Below are 20,100 nucleotides of genomic sequence, written 5' to 3'. Positions count from 1 at the left end.
TAGTACCATCTACAACCAATGTTTTATATCCGTAAACATTTCATGCTTACTCTACTCTCGGTTACGGGAGAGGCACAGATTTTTTTTTAAAGTAGTCACGCCGAAACGCGGTTGGTTTGGTTGGTTGGTTTGGTTTATGGGGTTTAACATCCCAAAGCGACTAAGGCTATGAGAGACGCCGTAGTGGAGGGCTCCGGAAATTTCGACCACCTGGGGTTCTTTAACGTGCACTGACATCGCACAGTACACGGGCCTCGAATTTCTCCTCCAAAGAAATTCAGCCGCCGCGGCCGGGATCGAACCCGCGTCTTTCGGGCCAGCAGCCGAGCACCATAGCCACTGAGCCACCGCGGCGGCTAAACGCGGACTCATTTGCTAACATTCCTTGGTCTCTGAGGCATTAACCTTAAAATTGGCTGTGGTTTAGCTCCGCGGTTAAACCTCGAGGATTGCGAAAGCAACATCTGCGCGTATCCATATGTTGTTGCTTGAGCTACATTGCCCACAGTCTCGCCGTTTCGCGTGCTCTTTACGAGCATACTTCGCATGCGCGAGGAGCAAGTGACGTCACTACGCACAGCTGGCATGCCTCGCCGCGCAATCTCGCCTTCCTTCCCTTGAAATGATCGGAGTGTAAAATGTTGACGCCAACGTCAACGAACTGAAGTGAGGAGGTAGCCTTCGGCCGTAGCATTCGGGCTACGGCCGTTTATCTGTTTTTTGAGCCAGCGTCCGCTTCGGCGGACGCGTTTGTTGCGACGCGCGTCTTTACTCTCTCTTTTTCTCTCTCTCCTTTTGTCTTTCTTCTATCTGCACGTGGCAGCGGTGGCGGCTCGGCTTGGGCCAGTCGGCAGGGACGTGCACATTTCCTCTTCATCCTTCTCTCAGTCGCAACCGCCCCCCCCCCCCCCCCCACCAACGAACACAACGAACGCCGACGGCCTATGGCTTGCGCGCCGCGTTTCTGCACAACATTGTCAATGCCAGCGCACGCAGCGCACACCTGTCACTACCGCCACTTAGCTTAAAGCATGGTTGAGGCGTCCACTGTTCCAAGAGGGCAGTTATGCCCCTTCCCTCTGGTTGAGGTGTCGGCCGAGATGAAAAGACGAAGAAGTCATGAAGCTGGACGAAGCAGAAGCTGAAAGAGGCAGAAGCTGAAAGAGGCAGAAGCTGAAAGAGGCAGAAGCTTGGGACCCCGGGTAGCGGCTGAGTACCTGGCGGTGTTTTGCTAGCTTGCCCAATTTGTCCTTCTTTTTTTCTGTGCCTGTTCCTGTTATAGGGTGATAGGGCGCGGGACGACGGCTTAATGTCTACCTCTTCTCCCGGCCAAGGGTTTTCCCCTTGGTCGGCCTCTCTTCCACAGGACCAGCTCCCAATCGATGTCTTTTTTCGCAGTGGAGTCACCAGCATTCCTGTGGCTTTAGTTCCAGCTGATGGAGGCGCCATTCGTTTGAACAACCCGGAAGCGGTGCAGGTGGCCCTTCAGTCTACATCGCCTCATTTCATGCGAATCACAGATGTGCGGCAGTTCGGCAAGGGTGGAATATTGTGCAGGTCACCGGACAAGGATTGTGTCGCCGACCTTTTGAGGTGTACCTCCTTTGCCAACCACCCGGTGAGCGCATTTATTCCGCCTCATCTAGCATGTTCCAAGGGCTTAGTCCGAGGTGTTGACTCTCGATTGAGCCCTTCAGAAACGCTGGAGAACCTCTCGTCTGCGGGCGTCATTGCGGTCCATCGTTGCAGCAGAGTGGTAGATGGGGTGAAAATACCTACAGAGTCCGTCATAGCCACATTCGCAGGAGTAGTGTGCCCTTCAGAGATCAAAGTGTGGCCACTAGTGTTTCGAGTTGACGCATTTAACTCTCGTCCCCTTCAGTGTCAGAACTGTTGGAGATTTGGCCACAGCGCCAAAGCGTGCAAATCGGGCTCACGGTGCTGTGCATGCAGCGAAAGCCATGCTAGAGAAGAATGCCCTGAACAGCAAGAAAAATGTTGCCTGTGTGGTGGTGCCCACTCTGCCAACTATCCTGATTGTCCTGCACGAGCTCAAGAAGTGCAAGTTCTAGAGATAATAGATAAACGTCGATGCACGCGACGAGAGGCCTTTGCCGCAGTCAAAGAAAGAGCCTCATGCTATTCTAGTGTGGCTGCAAAATGTCCACCTGCAATGGACGCCTCTTGGACACAAGCAATTACCGCTGCGGTTGAAAAAGCAGTGGCGAATGCAATGGAACGTATTATGGAAACGGTATCCACGTGCATCTCACAGGTAGTAGCTACCCAGATGACTAATCTGCTGCAAGTGCACGCCGCTCCGCTCTTGTCCTCTATGGTTTCGGCTGCTCCTCCACCATCTGTGGACATCAATAGCGCTCCACAGGGCCAAAGTCAGCATGAGCGACAAACGTCTCCTGAAAAATCTCTCCCGAACAGCGTTAAGGACGCATCCTCTGATGAATGTGTTGAGATGGAATTCGATACCCGCGCCCAAAAACGAAGTGGGTCTCCTTTGAGTATCCCGGATCCATCTTGTCACCAGTCCAAGTCCCAGAAAAGTCATGCAAATCAAAATCCTAAGACCAGGATTCTCGAAGCGGCAGTTGCCGCTGCAGCACTCCCGCCAAGATAGGGTCGTTAAGTGTTCTTCAATGGAATTGCCGATCTATATCCTCAGCTTCAACAGATTTAATTTGCCTATGTAATCAACTTCAACCGGATGTAATTGCATTACAGGAAACATGGCTTTCTTCAAATATTAATTATCATCTCAAACATTACCGTTCGTTCCGGCTAGACAGGTCTTCACGAGGGGGAGGGTTGTTGCTGCTGATTTCCTTAAAGTTTTGTCACAGGGCCTTCATTTCTTTTCAGTATGCGGACAGTCAGTGCGAAATACTTGCGGTTGATCTTAGTATCCCAGGTCAACAGCCCTTTACTGTAGCTAACGCATATTTCCCTTCAGGTGTGCACGACACTCGGCCCCTTGACTCATTGATGTCTAGCAGCAGATCTCAGGTTTTATTAGTTGGGGATTTTAATTCGCACCACGTGACGTGGGGGTTTAAAACAGATTGTTTCGGCTCTAGACTATTTGATTGGATTTTCGACAACAACATAGTCTGCAACAATTCAGGAATGCCTACATTTGTACGTGGTCTATGCCGCTCTGTTTTAGACTTAACTTTTTCCTCCCCAGGAGTCTCTGTCTCGTCTTGGGCGCCTGTTGACTGCGCGACAAACAGTGACCATCTACCGATTAGTTTCAGGGTTGCGTGTAACTTAACTCTTCCCGAACGACAACAGCGCACCTTCATAAATTACGTTCGCTTTAAAGACACTCTCAAATCAGCTCTCACAATCGATTCGGACCGAAACACCACTACGAGTTCCGAATGTAAAGCTACACATATATGCACAGTGTTGGAACGCGCAAGGCAAAAGTCTGAATTCATTGTCACAGGATCTAAGGATGCTATCACCAATAATTGGTGGAATGCAGAGTGCACGCGTGCCTATAGACGGCGGAAAGCAGCCTGGAAGAAACTCCTCCTAAATCAATGCCCCAAAAATTGGTTGGATTATAAGTATGTCGCAGCAACATTTAAGCGCACTATCTCCCGCGCGAAGGAGGAGTATATTACAAGTCATTATGATTTTCTTTCTCAGTCAGGAAATAAACGGGCCTTGTTTAATTTTATGAGGAGAAGGAAAGTGATTCCTCCGGCTGTCAATATTGAATCCCTCGTTCAATCCCCTGCTGACATCGCTAAGGCCTTAGAGGGAATTGCGGGTGGCCTAGAACGTCGATTCACATCTGCACTTCATTATCCACCTACATTCTCATGCATCTCAAGTGATTTCATTGAGGTCACTATGCCTGAGCTTTCGCAAATTGTTTTGCGCCTATCTCCAGCGGCTCCTGGCCCCGATAAGGTCACTACATCTATGATTAAAATTTTGTTTACCGAATCTCCTGAAGATCTGTTGGCTCTGGTTAACCATTCCCTTAAAGGTCCATGGATTCCCCATGAGTGGCGTCTTGCGGAAATAGTTCCAATACTTAAAAAACAAGGGGAGGGTTTCACTTCTGACAACATACGCCCGATTTCATTAACATCGAATTTAGTGAAATTGGTGGAACGGGTCCTGCTTCGTCGTATCATGTATTTCATTTCTGCAAATGATATCTTGAATCCTTGTCAAATTGGTTTCAGGCCGGGCTGTTCGATTTGGTGTGCTCATACTGACCTTGAGAGCCGTATTAAATTAGCTCGCAGCACTAAACAGTTTGCCGCGCTTGTCACTCTGGATATCAGTAAAGCCTACGACAGCGTCGAGTACTCGATGCTGTTACACAGATTACAGGTCCTTAATTTCCCAATCTATTTCGTAGCCTGTATCTTTGCTTTCCTGGAAAACAGAGAATTTTATTGCTGCCGAAATGGTGTTTCTTCAAAGAAATTTCGACAGACAAGAGGTGTTCCGCAAGGCTCAGTTCTTTCCCCTGTTCTTTTTAACATCTTTCTAAGCTCCATTCCATGCATCCATAATGTGTCAACTTACGTGTACGCTGACGACATCGCATTTTTTGCTTCTGCAAAAGATATTCACTCTCTGTATCAGATCTTGCAGGATTACCTCAATATTCTTGACAACTGGTTAGGAAGTATTCATCTGTCCCTCAATGTGAACAAATGCGCCTTGTTGGTCTTCCCGGTTTCTCATCCTGTACATATCTGCGTTTCTTATAGAAATCATATAATTCCTCAGGTTCAAACAGTGAAGTATCTTGGAGTGATCTATGACTCTACTCTTTCCTGGCGGCCTCACATTGAGCAAGTTTCTTTAAAAGGAGCTCGGCCCATTGGCATCCTGCGTCGGCTTTGCAGCACTAGGTCAGGGATGAGAAGGCACACACTTCTGCTGATCTATAAAATGTATGTCCGCCCAATTTTGGAGTTCGGATGTGTTTTATTCTCAGGAGCTCCTGCCTATAAACTTCGACCGCTTGTGCTCTTGGAGCGTGAGGCGTTGCGCCTCTGCTTGGGACTTCCAAAGTATGTAGCTAATGTTGTCCTGCACCTTGAGGAGCGAATTCCATCTTTATTAGCCAGATTTCGCCTTTCAACAGTCCAAACCTTTTTAAATTTGTACGACTCTCCTCTCCACACATCCAATGTAATATTTCTTAGTCGGCCCGCAGTCTTTTTAAATGCCACCTGGTCTCGTTTGCATACTCCGCAGATATGTTTCGTGCAGTCTCTCCTCGATCCCTTAAACATTAAGCTCACAGATATCCATCCACTGCATAACATCTCGCCTTCAGTCGAGATTGCATTTGATAACATTTTCCCATCGAATGCCAAGCTCCAGCCCTTTCCTCTCCTTCTCGGTTTGTTACAGGACCACCTAAGATCCTTTCCTTTTCATATTCTCATTGCTACCGATGCCTCGCAGGATCGTGAAAAGGCAGGTGTGGGCATTTTTTCACCTGCATTGGGATGGTCCTTTTCTCTCCGTCTCCCTGACTTCACTCCAATTTATCTGGCCGAATTATTAGCTGTCATTCTAGCCTTACGTAAATTAGATCCTGCCGTTTCCAAAGTCATGGTTATGACGGACTCTCTATCTATTTTCTTTTCATTATCATCACCCTCTGAGTCTCGGGCATTACGCCTCTTTAAGCAGCTGATCCCGCTTCATCTAAATTCGGTGAGGTTGCTTTGGGTACCGGGTCACGTGGGCATTCAGTTAAATGAGGTTGCTGATTCATTAGCAAGGGCCTCTCTCTGTGGCCCAATAATTGCTGTCCTGCCAACCTGCGCATATACAGCTGCGGTGAGGTTTCGCAGTTACACAATATTTCAGGAATTTTCAGCCTCGGCGCTTCCTTCATCCCCCGAATACAAGCATCTTCTGCACCCTTGGAGCAGCAAAGACTGGAGTTCGCGCAGACTGGAGGTCTCTTTCACGCGTTTGCGATGCCGAGTTCCTCTGCTTAATTTCTACCTTCACAGATCGGGTCTGGCGGTTTCTCCACTGTGTCCATTTTGTGCCGAGCCAGAGACAGTGGATCACTTCCTGCTGTTCTGCCGCCGATTCTCTTCTTTGAGGAGGCGCCTATTAGAAAATCCGTTTCACCAGCTGGGTCTGCCTGTGTCCTCTGAGGTTGTTCTTTCCTTTGGCGCTACTTCGCTTGGACGAAGCAACAGGAGTGCGCGCTGTGCAGTTCAAAAATTTCTTTTAGAAACACAGCGACTCCCATGCTAATATTATTATTTTTTTTTCTTTTTCTATTTGTTTTCATTTTTATGATTCTCAAACTTTTAATTTATTATTATTATTATTATTATTCTTTCTGTCTCTCTTTCAGTCACTACAAAATTGAACCATTCCATATGTTGCATTCAAATTTGCACATAATGCCGTCCTCCCATCTTCGATCTCCCTGCTAACAATTCTTAATCATTCAAACAGTTCACCGCCTGTGTCTTGGCCACTCCCCCGTAGTGGGTATGTGCCATTCTACTTGAGGCCAACCAACCAACCAACCGGGCTGTGCCCGCTCGTCTCTGCTAATCTTTGTGGATGTTTTGCGATCGGTGTTGAACATTTCTGTTCAAATAACCTGCACTGCAACATCGTGGTATGATTCCGGCGGTGGGTGCGGCTCCGCCGGTGCCGCACCCGGTCTCAACACCTGAATGTTCTCCTGGCATTCCGTCAGGCCCAGCTCAGCTGGTCATACCTGCTGTGCAAGCCCTACCTGCTACCTCACACCTGGTGCCCTGCAGCTACCCTTCTGCTCCAGCTGCATCAGGACCAGCATATCCAGACTCCCATGGACATCGCACCCCTGAAGTTTCCAACCTAAGCCGTGATCTGCCGCTACCTTCAGGTCAGGATGATTTTTGTGATTCGTCAGATTCGTCTACCATCATCTGCATGGACACCACTGCGAAGTCCGGAGAAGGGTCTGAGAAATTTTTTCACATGCCTTCAAAGCGTCGTCGCAGCTCAAAGCGGTCACTTTTGAGTGTAGACACTCCCAATGTAACTCAAACGCCTAGGCACAACCTTACAGTTGTCATCAAGCGAGTGGATTCTGGACATCGCATTACGCGCTTTAATCCACTGACATTGAGACAAGCATTTTAATCTGTTGCTCCAGACGGTGTTCTTCAAGTTCGTCCCAACGAGCGTCCAAACCTTCTGGCAGTTGACACCCGTACAGCGCACGCTACAGAACGCATTCTGCAATTAACAAGCATAGCTGGAGTTGCCGTTCAAGCCTATGAGCCCCGTCCCAGCAACTGCGGTGTTGGTGCCATCAAGGGTGTCCCCTGGATCTTCCTCAATCAGAGATTTACTCTGCGCTGCTACAGAGAGCTCCAATCAAATCTGTCCGCCGGCTTGGCAATTCAGAAAACATCCGGATTGTATTTGCGACAGAATCTGCGCCGCAATACGTCATTCTCGGCTATACAAGATACCGTGTGTACGAGTATATTCAAAAACCGCGCCAGTGCACCAAATGTCAGCGCTTCGGCCATGTGGCTAGCGCTTGTCGACTTGCCTTGCGCTGCTCCCGTTGTGGTGGGAGCCATGGCCGAAATGAATGTGCAAGTGATGACCCCCTTTGTCCAAACTGCGGGAAGCAGCATGAAGCGACGTTTATTCATTGCACTGCCTATCAAAAGGAGAAGACCATCTACAAATACAAGAACTCCAAGAATACAGATTATAAGACAGCAAAATCTGCTTTAATTGAGCAAAATAAAATTCGGGGAAGTCGCAGCAGAAAGAAATCATCGCCGGGGAAGAAAGCTCCTCAACAATCGGATAACGATAAAGCAAGTCACCTACGCATTGAGGACGTAGTTGAGTTCCCTCCTTTTCCAGAGCGCCAAAACGTTGAGCCACCTCCGATAGCGAGTACAAGTCTGAATACTCCACGGAACCCGCAGTATGCAGCCTGGAACCATTCGCGCGAAGGATCTATTCGCCAAAACACCGACAGTACCAGTTCCCTACTGTGCTCGCTTGTTGAGGCCATCCGCGCTTTTCTTACACCACTCTCCTCGCCGGTGGCACAGGCCATCCTTACAATCCTTGACTTCATCTCACCTCTACTTGCACAATGGCAGTAGCAGTCAATAGACCAGCTACTCTCCTTAGCGTGCAAAGCATCCGTAACACGGCCACCATCTTTCAATGGAATGCCTGCAGCCTTCGTCCACGATTGTCTGATTTCCGACAGTTTGTCTCAAAACACCGTTTCCCGATTGTTGCCATAGCAGAATCTCGTCTGCGTACTACCATTCGTCTTTCAGGCTATACCGTTCAGAACTCGATGACCGGCACTGACATCAGCAGAGTTCTTTTAGCTGTTCGGAAAGACGTCACCTCCATCCCACATCCGATACCTGCCGACTCACGGAATGAATATGTTGCAGCCACCGTCAAGATCATGAATATGTCGTTCACAGTGATCGTTGGTTACATACCCCCTGTGTCGCATTTGACGTTGACCGCCTTCAGGATATAGTACGCAGTACTCCTGCACCACACATCATAACGGGCGACTTCAATGCACACCATCCTGCTTGGGGAGGCACTAGATCAACAGGCAGAGGACAACAGTTATTTGATTTTGCACAGTGCAACAATTTAACTTTCCTCAACAACGGCCTGGCAACGTTTTATCACGGTGCAAGGTCCAGTGCCCTTGACATTTCTATGATTTCTGCGCATCTGTCGTCTTCAGCAACTTGGAATGTAGACATAGAAACTCATGGCAGCGATCATCTACCTACATACATTAAGATTGGTGGTGCTTTTTTAAGTTCCGAGCGGCGCAAGGTACGCTACATGAATTGGGATGTTTTCTCTGGCACAGTAGAGAAATTGGAGCTCTCCCACCTTGATTATGAAAACTTTATTGATGCTGTATCACGTGCTAAAACGACCAGCACTAAAGTTATAGCTTTACCAACAGTGTACTCAAGTGTAGATGCTGAATATGAGCGACTTCGAGCAATTCGCCGCAGAGCAGAGAGACGAGCACGCAGGACCAATAACAGAGAAGACATCAGCGTTGCTAGGCGTGCACAGAAACACGTTCAGCGTCATTTGGACAAACCCGCAAGACGGCAATGGCGATCTTTCTGCGCAAAGCTTGATCCCAGAAAGCCCCTTTCGAAGATTTGGAGTATTGTGCGCAGCCTCAGTAGTCAGCCGGCGCCATTACATCCTTTTGAGTGCGTAGCTCTGAATGCGAATATTTCTCGTCTCGACGCAGCGGAGGCTTTCTGTTCTAAGATAATTGCTCGTTCATCAGCCGTATCGGTGCCACTATCTCCTCAAAGCTTTATCTCTTCACCTAACACCGCCCTCCTTGACGAACCGTTCACTATGGATGAACTTCATGCGGCTCTGGCAACTACCAATAAAAGATCCTGCCCTGGACCAGATGGAATAAGCTACACTACCCTCTCTCACCTGATAACTAGCGCCAAGATTCAACTCCTCGCAGTTTATAACACCTCCTGGGAGTTCGGCCGCCTTGAAACGTGTTGGAAGCGTGCGCGTGTCATACCCATCCTCAAGCCTGGAAAACCATCAACTGACCTAAACGCCTATCGTCCTATAGCCCTTCTAAGTTGCGTCGGGAAGTTTATGGAGAAAATGGTTCACTCCCGTTTAACCTGGGACCTGACGAACAGGCCATGTCTGGTTTTCGACAAGGACGCAGCAGCATGGACAATGTTATTGCCCTTGCCAATTGTGTCAAACGAAGCAAAGCAGTGCGGTCTATGACCATTGCAGTGTTTCTTGACGTGAAGGGAGCATCTGACAACGTCACACATGAGGCAATTCACTCAGCTTTACAATCAATTGGCATTACCGGACGAATGTATAACTGGCGGCGTGACTATCTTCACGAGAGATCGATTTCTATGGCAACATGTGAAGGTGACACAGCTCCGCATCAAATATCTCGCGGAGTACCTCAGGGGGGTATACTAAGTCCCACCCTTTTCAATCTCTCACTTATTGGCTTGGAAAAATGCTTGCCACCGACAGTTGAAATCTCCCTTTATGCAGATGACATCTGTATATGGTGTTCCGGACGCAATAGGCGCATTGTGCATGCCCGTCTACAGAGGGCAATAGGCTGCATTGAATTATTCTTAAGCAAGCGCGGTCTCGCCATGTCGTCCGATAAAAGCTCAGCAATTGCATTTTCAAGGCGTGATCTTTCGCGCTGCGGGCTGAAAGTTGCTGGTACTCCAATACCGTACGTCACAACTCATAAATTTTGGGGGGTAACGTTTGACAGGTCACTGTCATGGTCCCACATGTGCAACAGATGAAAGTCAAGCTTTGCTCTTACGCCTCTATTTTTCGTATGCTCTCCACCAGCAGAAGAGGCTGTTCTACACCATCATTACTTCGACTGTATGGAGCGCTCTGTGAAGGCCTTCTGCGCTACAGTCTCCCAGCTCTGGAGGGTATTTCGCAAACTAATATTAAAATCCTTGAAGCCATGCAAGCTAAAGCCTTGCGAATCTGCCTCGGCCTTCCCAAAAACACCTCCACAATGGGTACTCTAGCTGAGAGCAGACGTCTATCGGCATCAGTGCTCTTAACCCAGGAGCTCCTTCGTGCCCAGGTGCGGTTTGTGGCTCGTGTACCAAACCACCCACTCGCTGAGTACTGCATGGAGGAAATTTCTAACATTCTCCCCTCACAGTACCAGCGTCCTGTCACAACCTCCACCGCACCTTGGAGGTATACAGCATGGCAAATTAAGATCACAATCCCTGGCATTAAAAGAAAAACATACACCCCCAATCCTGCACTTGAATATTTTGCGCTTGAGCACATTCATAGTTGCTACAATGCGTACCGTCACATCTACACTCATGGCTCTGTCACGTCCTTATCATCTGCGATTGGCGTCTGGATTCCGTCAACATGCACCACAATTTCAGCGATACTCAGTCACCGCACCTCGACTACTGTATACCGAACTGGCTGCTCTGCGTGTTGCATTTACTTACATCCTACAACAACCGCCCACACCGTGGGTTATCTTCAGTGACTCTCGCGCTGCACTATAGGCGATAAATTCACCAGGAAGCCTTCAAGAGCAGATCGTCGATGACTTGAATAGGTTACACACCGATGCCTGTGAGTTACGTCACCGTGTTGTGCTTCAGTGGTTACCCGCTCACTGTGGCCTCGCAGGCAATGATCGTGCTGACTGTGCAGCAAGATCGGCGCATGGCGGCACCTCCTTGTTTCTACCGATACCCTTTTCTCGTAGTGATGGCGCGAGACTTCTCGCTACTAAAGCCTGGCAGACACAACGTTCTTTGTGGTGTGATCCGCGGCGTCAATACAGACCCCTTTTTCGCATTGACCCCGTTTGTGAATTCCGCATGCCCCGGAATTTAAATAGACGTGACTGTAATTGCCTGCACCGAATTCGTCTGGACGTTGCCTTTACTAAATTCTATCTTTATAAAATTGGTGTATCAAGTAGCCCTCTGTGCCCGACATGTGGTGTGCGCGAAGATATTCAACATTTGATCTGCCACTGCCAAATCTTTAATACTCATCGCAAGGCACTGTTAGGTGCTTTAGGACTTCGTCAGGACCACCCCGTGCACCTGGAGCATGTCCTTGGGCCCTGGACTGATGTGACTTCGGCTGAGCGAGGGACAAAAGCTTTCTTAGTTTTTCTAAGGGACACGGGTTTAGTGGACATACTTTGATAGTCATCTAAGGGACACGGTTTTAGTGGACATACTTTGATGCTCATTGTGTGTGAGAGAGGGCGTGAGTGTTGAGTATGTTTGATGTCACCTTTTTTTCCTTCTTTTTCTTTTTTTTCACCCTTTTCTTTCATCCTCATCTGGAGTAGCATGCCAGGCCTATAACCAGGCAGACCTCTCCATTATCCATTAAAGTCTGAGAAGGGTTGTTTTGTAGGCCAGTTGGTCATACATATTTCAAGAAATGCTTCGGCGCGGCAGACAAGGACAAATCGTAGAATAACACCACAGAGCGCCAACTAACAACTGATTTTATTGGAACCCGCGTCAACGAATATATGCTTTGCGCTCATCAATTACAACAGAAAAAAGATAACATGCAGTGAAGACAGCATTAGGCAAAAAATGATCAGCACCCATGGCACGTGTGGCACACGCGTACGTCGTCATGCCCCAAATCTAATCATTCTGATAGGAATTCTAATTCTCTCTTGAGAAGCGTCACAGATGGATTGCTCACGCATGTGTTTGTCCCCGAACGAAGGATGACTGCTGCTTCAAAAATTTCTCTTTGAAGCTTGTCTTTTCTGCGGCCTAAAATAACTGTACCGCTGAAGAGCGGGAAACAGCCACATTCTTTGCAGTGCGCCGGCAGGTGCTCCCCAGTGCGGTTCTTAAGAGAGTTTGAATGTTCTCTTAGTCTGTCATTTATGCACCTGCCGGTTTGTCCAACATAAAACTGACCACAGGTGAACTTGATTTTATAGATCACGCCTACTGCACATGGGATGAAAGGATTTTGGTGTTTTATGCCGCAGACTATTCTTTTTGATTGCACCCTGCCAACCATTTCTTGCAATACCATTAAAGTCTCTTTCCTCCTCCTCGGCCGAGATGTGGACACCTCGCCCTCACCTCACACGCTACGTATGTCCTAGCATAGCAGAGCTAAGCCACTGCCAATTTTATATACACCACACACCACGAAGATGGCGATGCGCAATCCCTACTGCGCATCAGAGAGGGAGGGAGGGAGAGAGAGGAAGACTGTCGGCGAGGCGATGGAGAGTGCGCGGAGCCTCGGCGCGCCAGTAGTAGTAGTAGTAGTAGAACTTCATTTTCCACCGATTTAGGAGGCCTCCTACTCCCCGCCCCTGGCGCGCAGGCTCAAGGGGCGGAGGCCAGGGCTTCCGCGACTAAAGACAGGCGAAGGTACTCGGTTTGGTTGGTTTATCGGGTTTAACGTCCCAAAGCGACTAAGGCTATGAGAGACGCCGTAGTGGAGGGCTCCGGAAATTTCGACCACCTGGGGTTCTTTAACGTGCACTGACATCGTATTCTTCGCAGCTTCCGTCGCCAGGCGGATGACTTGCTGTTCGGCGGGGGACTCGCTTCGCAGCAAGGCCTCCCAGGCATCTCTACTTTTAATGTTCTTCCTGACGCCCGGGGAGTCAGGACATTGCCAGATTATATGGTCAAGAGTGCCCCTATCTCCGCAGATTTTACACTTATCATCAGGTATATCGTCTATTCGCGTGAGGAACAACCAGACTGGATTTGGGAAATTCCCAGCTTGCAGGCGTCGCCAAGCGACAGCCTCTCTGTTGCTTAAAGTTCGGTCCGGTGGTGGCAGAGATCTTCCAACTCTCCAGTGCTCGACGATTTCAGTGTAGGTTTCCGTGCGCTCATCCAGTCCGCGACAGTCGGGCGGCTCTACGGTCACCCGGAAGTAGAGAACTCGGGCTAACTCGTGTGCTGCCTCATTGCCTGGGACCGATTCGTGTGCGGGGGTCCAGATTATCGTAATTTTGCGGTTAAATTCCGAACTTGCTAAAATTTTGTTTGCCTCTTTCGAGACCCTTCCTTTGCAAAAATTACAGACAGCCGTTTTGCTGCCGCTAATTATGATGTTTGCTTTCGTTCCAACGCATGCGAGCGCTATTGCAACTTCCTCAGCTGTGTCTATGTTTCGGCTTCTAATGCATGCGGCGGTGATTGGTGCGCCACGGCCGTTGACCACCGTGGAGACTGCCGCCCCGACTTTCCCCTAGCCGCGTCTACATAGGAGACTTCATCCTGTGCGCCGTGTGACGTCACCCGCTCCTCGCGCACACGCAGCTTGGCCTTTCCAGAGCTCCGCGAAATGGCTCGGCGACTAGCGTAGTGTTGCTTTCGCAGCAAAAAACAAGTATGCCAGGGAGGGTCGTTGGTTCAAGCGTAATAGGGGCAGCACGTGAACGCGTTGTGGTGTGTATGACAGTAAAGTGTGTTGAGAATGTGTACTCATGTTTTATAGTAGCTAAAAAAATAAACAAGAAGGAAAAGGCGCTATCGCGTCTACTCTTAAGGCGAAGCCTAAGCGTCCTTCTAATTTTTGTTCTACTCCACCCGCACCTCTGGGTCAACTACGCACTCCGCGGTGGCTCAGAGGTTAGGTCGCTCGACTGCTGAGCCCGGGGACCCGGATTCAATTCCAGCCGCAGCGGCTATTTAAACGCAAGAGCCGCCCATATGTGCCATGCGTTGGATTAATTTATTCAAAGCCCTCCACTACGGCGCCTCTTTCTATCTTTCTTCTTAAGCCCCTCCTTCATCCCTTCACAGGTGCTCGTCTGCTGTGCGATGTCAGTTCACGTTTAAGATCCCCAGGCAGTCTAAATTTAGCCGGATCGCTACACTACGGCTTCTTCTGAAGTGATAGCTTTAAGGATCCCGTTGAACAGAAAAGGCGGCGTGAAACCCACGTGATAATCTCGTTGCTGGCATAGTGGCGCCAGCAAGCGGCTTCCACCAGAAAAGCTCGGAGATCTGGTGTACGCCACTGCCACAACAGATGGCGCGCGAGCAGTAAAAGCATTCTCTGTGCGGAACCTTCCATCGAGTGGAATGCTCCTTTGTGGCCAAACGATTGTGTGTGTGGCCCAGGGAGTGCTAATCAGTGTGTATATAGAAGCAACATTACGTGCGTAAACAGCAGTGTTTAAGAGTTCAAATACAATATTAAGCTGAGATCTCGAGCACTGCAGTGGACGCTTATGTTAATCCGTGCCCGGGTGTGGGCATAGCAGGGCTCTGCACTGGCCGTAATTGATTGTTTGAATGGAAGGCAGGGCCTTCTATTGTCCCGCCGATCCGCCGAGTCATATGACCTACTAGGCCAAGCCCCCGAACTACACAGCCCCGGCTCAAGTCCGGAAACGAAGCAAAAACTAACCACGCTTTTCGGTAACGCCTGACATTCTTATTTCAATAATGCTGAAGACGTCCTGCGACGCAAATGAAGTTTGTTGTTTTTCTTCTTTGTTTGCATAGCATTGGACACGGTGATGCCGTAACGCCGACAGAGATAACCAGAAGAGTACAATTTAATATTTTAATCTGCTCCAGAAATGCTCGTTTCGTGCCGGTGTTGATGTAACGTAGCACCGATTTTCGACAATAGATAAAAGGTGGCAACCAAAGGGGGCACCCCCTTTTATAGTGGTTGGTCCTACAGTTTGAACTATAATTCTTCTATACTCGAGAAATGGATCCAAAATATAATGTCTGGGAGTATTGTAAGCTTTCTCGGTTGAGAAAAAACAAGAGAAAAACAGTACAAGCGAATAAAAGCTAATAAGAATCAGGCTACGAGCGACAGTTTTCGTGTACTGCTGATACTGAGATGGCAGCGAAAAAAAAAATTGGCTGTGGCTTAACTCAGTTATGCCTGGATGTGCGCAGCGAGAGGTACCGTTAATTGTATTGTTTAGCTTGGTTATCTCTACGGTTGCATCTTTATCGTTTATCTTGGCACGTCTCAGTGTTTAGGTTTTGTTGTTACCCATCGTTAAGATATGGTTGCATTAAAGACTAGAGATTTTTGAAGTGTAACGCATTTATTTTCAAAGCCTTTATCTTGTTGTTTCTCAGTTGCCGGTCCTGGCACGAGATGACGAACTAGACGACGATTCGTCGTCTAGTTCGGAGATGGTTCGGAGTTCGGAGGATGGTTCGTCGTCGACGAACCATCCTCATCTGAATCCACTCGCCTGGACGCTTCGTACTTACGACGCTTCTCGAGGCGTGCGGCTCGTTCTTCCTCCGTCTCGAGACGCCGCGTTTGAGCGCGGAGTGATCGGACGCGTGGTGCATCGGCTCCGTCGATTTCTCGGCTGGAACCGCGGTAACCTGATGTGACGCCTATCAAACCTGTGCGACTGCTACCGTGAAGTCAGCAGGATCCTGGAGAACCCGATCACACCCAGGTACGCTGAATTTTCGGCCATTTCGAGCAACCCTCCGCATCACCACGTAGCGGTCGAGCTAAGCCTAACGGCTCCGGCTCCTCCGCCGCTGGCTGCGGAGACGCCTGCCGGCCAACCTCTCAACATGGCTCTACCTGAACAACGCGGATACGACCCCACGACTCTGTCGTGGTCATCTGTCCCTGTAAGCCAGCCAGAGGACGGCCCATCCACCATTTCGGCGCAGCAAGCTGCCCTTTTCCAAGTTGTCGAGAGCCGGCGCCGCCGCCGGCAGAACGCACGAGGAGCGGCAACACCCAAGACTCCTCTCAACAATTCAACAACGGGAGACGCTCGCGCTCCGTCTTCTGCACCTCCACAGAAGACTTCACCAGTCTCGAAGTGGACTCCCAAGCCAACGGTCAGGATGGACCCTGACGACTACGTGGTCGTGCTGCAGCCACGCAGTACGGTCTCCCTCAAGACGGCCTTCCAGCAAGGTGAGCTCGGCGCTGCCATTTCGCAACTCATCGGTAGGCAGCACATGAACACAATCACCATTTCACCAAATTGGGAACAGAACATCATCGTCTGTGGCACGCAGAACCCAGAAGTGGTTAAAAAGCTCCTCACGGACATTCAACTTAACACCAGCAGAGGATCGCTCGCATTTCACGGCCACCTCAAGCTCACCGGTGATGTGTGTCGCGGTGTGATATCTGTTCACAACTTAGAAACCAGTGAGTCACTAAAAGATAATGTGCAGTGGCGCGGTGGTGAACTAGTTCATGTGCGCAAGCTGGGACAATCAAACGTAGCTGTGCTGACTTTCGAGGGACGCACTGTTCCGCGTTACGTCCACTATAACGCAGAACTGACTCCCGTCAAGGAGTACAAAAAAACAGTGCCAGCGTGCTACCGTTGCGGCACACTGGGGCACCGGGTGGACAACTGTCCCACCCCGGTCAAGGAAAGATGCGGCCTTTGTGGCCAAAACGTGGGGCTTGGTACTGAGGGGATGGCCCCCCACGTCTGCAATCCTATCTGTTTAATCTGCGGGGGCCCGCACCTCACCAGCTCCCGCGAATGCACCGCGAAATTCATCAAGTTGCCGCAGCAAGGGCCCAGGACGCCACCCAAGGGAGCCAATGCCGGCGCTACACGGGGAGGGCGGCAGCGAAACAACCAGAAGACGCCACGGCGTGGCGTGATGCCTCCCCCTGGCAAGGCAGCAACAGTAACGCCACCACCCGGAGCAGCGGAGTTCCCAGCTCTCAGCGCTTCATCTGGCGGCGCCGCCTGCAACCAACCCAAGGTAGGCAGCTGGGCGAGGGTCGCCTCCTCTCCTTCCCCTCCTCCCTCCTCCCCCACCAGCACCGCCGAGACACAGGAACTCAAGCGCGAGCTCGCCCTCTTGCGAGCTCAAAACGAAAAACTAGCCAGCGAGCTTAACTCGCTCAAATCCCAATTCCATACTCCGCCCGCGTCGAGCGACGAGGCAGAAAACATAACAGACAGGGAGATCCCTCCTCCTGTGGAGAGTCGCGCCGCGGCCCTGGAGACCCGGGTGACCGCAATTGAAACACAATTGGCTGACCTCCCCAAAATTATCCATGACACCATCGCGCGTCAGGTGGAGAGTGTCATCGCACAGGTGACACAAGCCGTAACGCACATTATCCAAAAATGGATAAAAGATAATCCGCGCGTCCTTAAACGCGTAGGACCCATCAGGGACGCTAACCGCCCCTCAAAATTCAATAGAGCTATTCCCGATGAGTTTGACTTTTCGGAAGACTCCTGCACGTCTGCGCCGGGCACTAGCGGACTGGGGAGTCTTAACAACGTGACCCCACCCTCCGCCTCCGACCATGGCCCCCAACCCTAAGTCGCGAGCAAGAACAACTCAGCCGCTTACACTAACGCAGTGGAACTGCCGAGGTCTCAAGGACCACAAGAAGCGGACTCATCTCCGCCTCTATCTTGAGAACCTTGAGTTCCTCGTCGCCGTGGTTGCCCTTCAGGAACCCGGCGCCGGTGCCAAACTAACAAACTACACTACATTTCAACACAACCCGCAGACATGTATACTTGTTCACAAGCAATACACTGCGCAGGAGGTCACACTTCCCACAACACCGTCTTTCCCATACACGATGGTTTCAGTGCTGCCCCTAAAGCGGTCTGACCCACCTGTACACATTCTAAATATTTACTCTAAATTTTCTAAATTCTATTCTAAATTCTAAATTCTAAATTCTAAATTTTCTATTCTAAATTTTCACTCAAGCTATGCAGGTGGCGGGTAGGGATCCCCTCCTAATCGTCGGCGATTTCAACGCCCCGAGCAGGCTATGGGGATACCCCCGGGAGGACAGGCGTGGGAGGAAGCTTGCGGAACTTCTTTCCACACTTGGACTCACCCTGCACACTGACCCCGCCAACCCAACACGTGTCGGCAATTCCATTCAACGAGATACTTGCCCGGACCTCACATTTACACGCAACATACGACATGCCGACTGGCTGAATACAGAGGACACTCAAGGTAGTGATCACTGTATAATCAACACAACCATTTACATGCGTCCCCTGAAACGCCCACTAAAACAAGCTCGTATCCCTGACTGGACGACTTTCCGCACCTCTCTACCTATTGTAGACCCCCTCCAGTCGGGATACGACGCCTGGTCCAGATCGCTCACTTCTACACTCACACAACACGAACAGCAGATACAGCTTACAGAAACACAAACAGACGTGGACAACCACCTTCTCCACCTTTGGGAGGCCCGTCGCAGCCTCACGAAGCGATGGAAGAAACAGAAACATAACAGACGCCTAAAGAACCGCATCCTCGAACTCACACAACAGGCAGCGGAATATGCTACTCAGCTAGCCGACACTAACTGGGTGGACCGGTGCAACGCGGCTGCTCGCCAGATGTCTGGCCGCAACACGTGGCGCCTGTTCCGCGCTCTCATCGATCCAATACAAACACGCACGGAAACCCAACGCCAATTACATAGGGCCTTGCACAACTTTACAGGAACGACAAAACAACTAGCGCACACGCTCAGGGATCGCTACCTGTGCACCACTAAGGACCCCCGGCAGGCGGCGTACTCGTATGCAGGCGAAGAGAACACGGAGCTAGACAAGCCGTTCCAGCTCCACGACCTCCGGGCGGCCTTGAGCAAAATGAAGCGGGGCACTGCACCCGGGCGCGACAAGGTTACGGTCAAGCTCTTGGCCAACCTTCCCGACGCAGCCTACGCCGCGCTCCTCAAATACATCAATAGCATTTGGGACGGAGAGACTCCTCTCCCTCTCGATTGGAAATCGGCTCTCGTGACCTTTATTCCGAAAGCCGGCAAACCTATTGATGTGGAGAACCTTCGCCCCATCTCCCTCACGTCTTGTGTCGGCAAGCTGATGGAGACGATGGTGCGCGACAGACTCTCCGATTTTCTCGAAACACAGCACACTTTCGCGGACACCATGTTCGGCTTTCGCCCTCACAAGTCTGCACAGGATATACTTCTGCAGCTTCACCACGACATCTTAGATCCTGTCGAATGTCCCCACAACGACAAGGTGGTCCTGGCCTTGGATCTTAAAGGCGCATTCGACAACCTCAAACACGAAGTAATCCTGGACCACCTCAGTAACACCAACTGTGGCCACAAAACATTCAACTACATAAAACAATTTCTTACAGACCGTCAAGCCTACATACGCATACAAGATGCGGAACACGGGCCATACACCATCGGCTCGAGGGGAACACCTCAAGGCGCGGTCCTGTCTCCCCTCCTCTTCAATTTGGCAATGCTTCATCTTCCCTCCAAATTGTCCTCTTTGCCCGGGATACATCACGCTCTTTATGCGGATGACATTACAATCTGGGCCACGCAAGGTAACCTGGGCCACATGGAATCCTGCCTGCAAGCAGCGGCGACCCTAGTCGACGACTACGCGGCCTACTGCGGACTCCAGTGCGCCCCGTCTAAATCAGAATTTGTGCACATACGTCCCTCCCCTCGGGACACAACTCCGCTTTGCATCAGTCTCCCCTCGGGACC

The 20,100-nt window shown here is 50.2% G+C and overlaps 1 protein-coding gene across 1 annotated transcript in view; it reads left to right on the top strand.

Moving 5' to 3' along the window:
* The window catches only part of LOC149360204 (uncharacterized), a 37,680-nt gene extending 21,980 nt beyond the window's left edge, over positions 1 to 15,700 (top strand). Inside the window, exon 2 of the mRNA XM_089572210.1 lies at positions 15,102 to 15,700. Coding sequence (XP_089428336.1) covers positions 15,102 to 15,116 — 15 coding nt within the window. The 3' untranslated portion in view covers positions 15,117 to 15,700. The remainder of the gene's footprint in view (positions 1 to 15,101) is intronic.
* The last annotated feature ends 4,400 nt before the right edge of the window (positions 15,701 to 20,100 follow it).

This window comes from Amblyomma mixtum, chromosome 2, assembly GCF_055824585.1.
Source record: "Amblyomma mixtum isolate Tamu chromosome 2, ASM5582458v1, whole genome shotgun sequence".
NCBI lineage: Eukaryota > Metazoa > Arthropoda > Arachnida > Ixodida > Ixodidae > Amblyomma > Amblyomma mixtum.
The sequence above is the reverse complement of the archived record's forward strand: the minus strand, read 5'-3'. Positions and strand labels throughout refer to the sequence as shown.